The 6,113-nt window shown below is 32.8% G+C and overlaps 3 protein-coding genes across 3 annotated transcripts; 1 reads left to right on the top strand and 2 right to left on the bottom strand.

Annotated features, from left to right (window-relative positions):
• The first annotated feature begins 1,944 nt into the window (after window positions 1-1,944).
• Window positions 1,945-3,236, top strand: LOC124914802 (3-oxoacyl-[acyl-carrier-protein] reductase FabG). The gene is made up of 4 exons (XM_047455411.1): window positions 1,945-2,093; window positions 2,169-2,368; window positions 2,446-2,675; window positions 2,758-3,236. Exons 1-4 carry the CDS (start codon window positions 2,002-2,004, stop codon window positions 3,034-3,036), a joined length of 801 nt encoding a protein of 266 aa, XP_047311367.1. The 5' UTR covers window positions 1,945-2,001; the 3' UTR covers window positions 3,037-3,236.
• Window positions 3,237-3,882: 646 nt separating this feature from the next.
• LOC124916526 lies at window positions 3,883-4,248 on the bottom strand. Its single transcript, XM_047457256.1, has one exon. The coding sequence runs from the start codon at window positions 4,208-4,210 to the stop codon at window positions 4,001-4,003; it is 210 nt and encodes a 69-aa protein (XP_047313212.1). The 5' UTR covers window positions 4,211-4,248; the 3' UTR covers window positions 3,883-4,000.
• Window positions 4,249-4,732: 484 nt separating this feature from the next.
• On the bottom strand, window positions 4,733-5,849 carry LOC124915167 (peroxidase 55-like). Its single transcript, XM_047455831.1, has 2 exons — window positions 5,631-5,849; window positions 4,733-5,530 (listed from the first exon to the last, which is right to left on the bottom strand). The coding sequence occupies exons 1-2, from the start codon at window positions 5,832-5,834 to the stop codon at window positions 4,766-4,768; spliced, it is 969 nt and encodes a 322-aa protein (XP_047311787.1). The 5' UTR covers window positions 5,835-5,849; the 3' UTR covers window positions 4,733-4,765.
• Window positions 5,850-6,113: the final 264 nt, after the last annotated feature.

The following is a 6,113-nucleotide window of genomic DNA, read 5'->3' on the forward strand; positions in this document are numbered from 1 at the left end:
GGGGTCATGACGATGGGGTATTATGCTAGTTCTCCTTCATTAAAAAAAATTAGTGATAAGAGTCGGTTTAAGAGACCAAAAAGTCACGGGTTCAATTCTATCTAGAAGTACTTTGAGTTTAAGCGGGGGCCATAACTATGAGGTGTCATACTAATTCTTCTTTAATATAAAAGAAAATAATAAAGAAAACAAATTTATCTATATGATAATATTTAATTATTGATATTAGATTGAATGGTTATCTAGCTCATTTTTGCAAATGGACAATATTTAATGACAAAGACCTTACATGAAATCATGTTGCTTGGTGGGCGTAATGTTTTTTTAGAGTGATATTTTTTTAGGCAAGATATTAATTGTTTTAAAGATATTGATGTTACATATTATTTGTGGAGATTACGTCGTATAACTCTAATGAAAAGTTGCGAGTCATAATTAATTTCTTACAATTTTTATTTTTTTTATAGAATGTCATGTATCGAGAATCTTAATAGATGATAGATGCATGAAAATTTTGTCTATTATGTTTAATCGTTGCATAATGTGTTGCGAAAAGGTGAAGACGATATATCATTTATTTTTGTATTGCAACTTAGTGATTACGATTTGAAGCTTACTTTGAAACATTATTGATATTGAGTAATTGATGTTCGAGTCAATTGTTGTTTGTTGGAATGTTTGAATATAACTGCAAACTCGGTTGGATTGAGTTGAGTCGATTGAACCATATCTCGATTATTTTATGATGAATTATTTGGCTCTAAATTATTAAAATATTTTTTTATATATAAGAATTAAATATTAATAATAAATAATTTAATAATTGGATTTTTTTATTTAATAAAATCCAATTGATTAAAAATGACGAAGGAAAGAATATAGAAAAAGAAAATCAAATAACCCAAATCAAACAACTTCTGTAGTTAGGCAATACATGTGAACCAACATAATGGATAGTTTGTTAGTTGATTTTACTTTATAGTCAACATAATGTTTAAGTCTATCAGACTATCACTATCCATTATTGTAATAATACATTTTGTTTTAACCTCTTATATAATTTAACGAGCCTATTTAATCCCTTTATTTTTTTTTATTTGAATTTTAAAAATTATAAAATTATATTTAACAATAAGTCAAAAAATATTTTAAATCACACCCAATAAATTAATTTATGATATAGTTTAAAATTTAAATATAACTATTTTTTTCTAAATAAAAATTTAACTCTAACAAAAAAAAATTGAGATAATAATTTATTTATAATTTTATTTGCCATATGAACTCTAATGCCATTTCACAGCATTAAAAAATTAATAATATAACTTTAAAATGGATTATAATCGGACATCTCAAATTTCAATATATTAGGTTAATTCAAATTAAAAAAACATTCATTATATCACAAATATTAAAATATCTTTTATTTTATTTTATTTTATTATTATATATTAATATTTTAAGTCTTCTATTATTTTATTTTTCAAAATTACTCTATTATTATTTTTTAAATAACTTAAATTATTTAAATAACTTAAATTATTTAAATAATCTCAATTCTAGAAAGGACTGGAACTCTTTTGTATTGAATTTTTTTTAGTAAAAGGAAATAAATATATTAAATAATAATGTAAATCTAAATGGTTCATACTTTGTCATTTTAGAAATTGATATGCTATCATAATTCATTTTAAAATTATCAAATTAAAAGTGAAAATAAATTTACTTTTTTTATTTCATATTTAATGTAATTGAATTAAAAAAACATTTTAAAATAGAAAATAGAGAAAAAGGTTATGTTTTAATATATGTAGATATACAAAATATACTTTTTACCAAACAAAAATTTGAATTATGAAAAAAAAACTATTTTCGCAATCATAAAAAAGATTAGGTGTTTTTAGTTAAAAAATAAGACTAATGGTGTCGGGTCGTCCGTCCGCTTATAAAACCCCTTCTTCCCAGTTCCCTTCCTCAAAGGTTGCTTTAGGATCATCAACAATGGAGAAATATACAAAAAACGTTCTACTGACCTCCAACGGCGATGAAATTTCTGTGAATATCGCTCATCATCTAGCCAAAAGAGGATGCAGGTTTACTACTCTTGTTCATCATCCGTTTCTCTAGATTTAATTTACAGTTAATTCAATTTCTGTTCTTAAAATTAGGCTGGTTTTAATGGGCGACGAGGGTACGCTGAGAAAAGCAGCGGCGAAGATATCCGGCATGTTGAATGGAGAATCGATGATTGAAGTTGTTGGATTAGATATGGAAGATGAGAAAGAAACCGTGTTCGATGCAGCTGTGGAAAAAGCTTGGAAATTGCTAGGGAATCTGGATTCATTGGTTCATAGCTATTCATATGAAGGTAATAATTTTGTTTTAATTTCTGAACCCAGATCAAATCTAGTAGATAGTAGATAGCCTGATTGGAATTATGAACAGGGAAAATGCAAGATCCCCTTAATCTGAATGAAGGGGAGTTCAGAAAGATTGTAAAGATCAATTTCATGGCGGCTTGGTATCTAATGAAGGGTGTTGGAAAAAGGATGAAGGAAGGAAAGAAAGGTGGGTCGATTGTGTTCTTGACTACTATACTGGGTGCAGAGAGAGGCTTGTATCCAGGTTCTGCTGCATATGGGGCATGTCTGGCTGGGGTACAACAACTGACCAGGGTAAGTAGATAGGTTTTAATTATGATTTATGTGTTCATCATCATCATCGATGGTGACTGGTGGGTGGTTAATTGATTTGTAGTCATGTGCGATGGAGATGGGGAAGCACCAGATAAGGGTGAATGCGATTGCTCGCGGTTTGCACATAGAAGATGAGTATCCAAAATCAGAAGGTAGAGAAAGAGCAGAAAAGTTAACTGCTGAGGTGAATCCATTGAAGAGATGGCTGGATGTGAAGGATGATGTTGCGTCCACTGTTATTTACTTGATCAGTGATGGTTCGAGGTACATGACTGGAACAAGTATATTTGTCGATGGGGCTCAGTCATTGGTCAGGCCTCGTATGCGTTCTTACATGTGATTAAATTTAAAACTGGTCGGTCGGTCGGTCGGTCTCACTCACACACAGTTGACTGTAGTGTGTGTTGTGTGAGAGTGTAGTAACAAATTCATTATCCTTTTTTATAATAAGAGACAGACAGACAGACATCATGAGATCTAATGATTTTTATTTTATACCTTAAACACGATCAAGCTATGGCCGCCCAACTAAGAGGCTCTTAGTAATGTAGTCGGTAATCCAACATAGATAAGAGATCATGTCAAAATATCGAAGCTCAAATAAAGCAAAATGTTAATCTGATTAATGTTATTTAGGGCTTCTAATATCTTACCCCCACACAAAAACAGGACACAATCAAAACAAAAATAAGGTTATGATAATGCATTTTTGGATTCGTCGACCCCGTTGAGGTTAAAATCATACATATCAACTTGAAATGAGTCAAGTAGACGCGATCAATTTGTTTATATTTTTCCTACTCACTTATTTTCTTTTTCAAGTTTTTTTTGTTGGATGATGATTTGTGATTTAGTATCATTATTTGTTTTGCGTTATGTTATGTTACGTCATATCTGAAATATAGAAACATGGTCGAGTTCAGATCAATTAAAAAAAAAGAAATTAGATTTTGATCTGAATTACTGTACATGTCAACTTCATGTTAGAATCACTCAACCTACCAACAAAAAAAACCCACATTTTTCCTCGAGTTTAATTCTTGAACAAAGCTAAAATTCAAACTGCAATCATGCAGCAGGAATAGTCATACTATACATTTATAAAATACTTGCTAGGGTTTCTACAGAATGAAGAGAACACACTCCAAATACTTCTACAAGTGAACCATTCATACATAACTCTAGTACTAGCAATCATACAAGATTAAATAAAGTCTGGAAATTAACCTTTTCTTTTCATCAAGATCAAATTGTTCCAATCATGTCACAAACATGATCAATTGAAAACAACTACTTACAATCGATCAGCCAGTGTAGATGTGGACATGAAGAGCAAGGGTGAGGATGGAGTAGATGGCGAAAAAGAGGATAGTATGGAAAGCTATGGCCTTTCCATTGGTCTTCATGCTTCCGAATTCAAGCGGCCTATTGTTGCCTGGTATCTCAAACAACAAACCCGGCGACAAAAATAGGAACAGGACTACTCCTATCAACACCGGACCCCAATCCGCCATTTGTTTTTTTCATCAACTAAGGAGATCACACAACAGAGAGAGGTGAAGAAACAGACTACTATATATTGGCTACTCTGTTTTTTTTAAGGAAAGACTACAATTATTTACTCACCTTTTAAAAAGAAAAGAATAAGTATTAATGGAGTATAAAGAAGGTGGAAAATACAGTTGGTGATGCATGAAAAATAATAAACTGATCTCCTCCTCCACTAGATATGTCTTTATTGCTTTTGATTTCTCTCCATAATAGACTTAGGGAATAAGCTTTTTCTTCACTATTATTATTATATTGGGGCATATAAAGTTTATGGGTTGATAAATGATAAAATTGGGTACAAAACTTACAACACAAAACAAGATGTTCAGAAACTTAATAAATAACAAATCATTACAAATGAATGCAGTTATTAATCACATATATCAAATATCATTCTGTAATACTTTCAAATACAAACATATTACTTTTATTATTAAGGGACCCTCATCCTTGACAAGTTTAAGGTCATCGGTTCCTTTCATTTATTTACCCACCCCACCCAATAAAAAAATAAATTACTAATTGAAGGCAGAACAGTCTCTCCTGATCTGTCCATTATTACCAGTCTTGATTCCAACTCTACCAAGCTTGATCATAGCTGTTCCAAACGCGGCATTAAAGACTCCATCACTCCTAGCAAAATCATTAACCGTAGATTGAGATTTCCTATCAGTGAAAAGCACCTGATCGGAAGTGAACAATCCTTTTCCGGCTTCAAGATTCTGGTAATAAACATTGTCAAACGTTCTTGGAGTAACCGGGTCCATATCGATTGCTATCCTCGGGTCCACGTCTCTTGGACAAGCTTGCATAAGCTGCTGAGCGTATGTCGGGTCAAGAGACGGATCAACCGGATTTCCCGCCGAGAAGTTGTAGATTCGGTTTGCAAATCGGTCGCAATGAGAGAATCCCAAGGTATGGGCACCCGACAAAGCAATCATATCGATCTGGTTAAGGCCGTGTTTGGAAAACATGGAATTGAGTGTGTTAAGTTTATCGTCAGGTCCAGGAAGATTTCCATGAACTCTAGATGCCTGAGAGATTAACCCATCTCGGCGACCCAATTCTACAGTGAAAGAAGGTCCTCCGGCCAGAACAACAACGTCTCTAGCTGCAAGAGCTAAAATATCAGCGCAGGAAACAACTCCAGGGCATTGAGCTTCGACGGCCCTTTTGGCTTGAACGACTGTATCAAACCCATCTCCAGCTAGAGACAAATTATCATCGGCGTCCTTCTCTGCATCTCCGTTTGGAGATGCTATCATCACCGACGCATCACAACCCTGTAATAATAATATGTATGAATTATGAGGATGGTAATCATGAATCATGATATGACAAAAAAATTCGATTTTGATTGATGGGTTTTGTGTAATTATGAACCTCGACGAAGCAATCGTGGAAGAAGAGACGAAGAGTGGCAGGAATGGTGGTGAAGGTTTGAGTGAACTTGTTGGAAACCGCTTGCTTAACTATGGAATTGACGTTGGGGCATGTTGTTCTGTAAAAGTTGTCACTTAGTTGCCCATTTACACTCATAATTCCCATTATTAAGCTCACGAATAGCAGACATCTCCAAGTTTCCATCTTCTAATTAGTTGATTAATTAATTACCTCTCTTCAGAAGCAAGTTAACTGATGATCGATCTGTTAATGGGTTATACCTGGTTTTTGTTTAATTTATAGTATAGGAAAGAGATGAGAATCTGCCAGCTAATTATTCATTTTAAATACTATTTAGGCAACTAGTTAGCCGTTGCCTTTTCTTGCTTAATTGGTCCAAGTCCAACATCTTAAGCTTCCTTCCAAGAGCTTGTTTGATATTTCGATTTTTGGGTTTTATTAAGATTAAAAAAACTCTGTTTG

Source organism: Impatiens glandulifera, chromosome 9, assembly GCF_907164915.1.
Source record: "Impatiens glandulifera chromosome 9, dImpGla2.1, whole genome shotgun sequence".
In the NCBI taxonomy this organism is placed as follows: domain Eukaryota; kingdom Viridiplantae; phylum Streptophyta; class Magnoliopsida; order Ericales; family Balsaminaceae; genus Impatiens; species Impatiens glandulifera.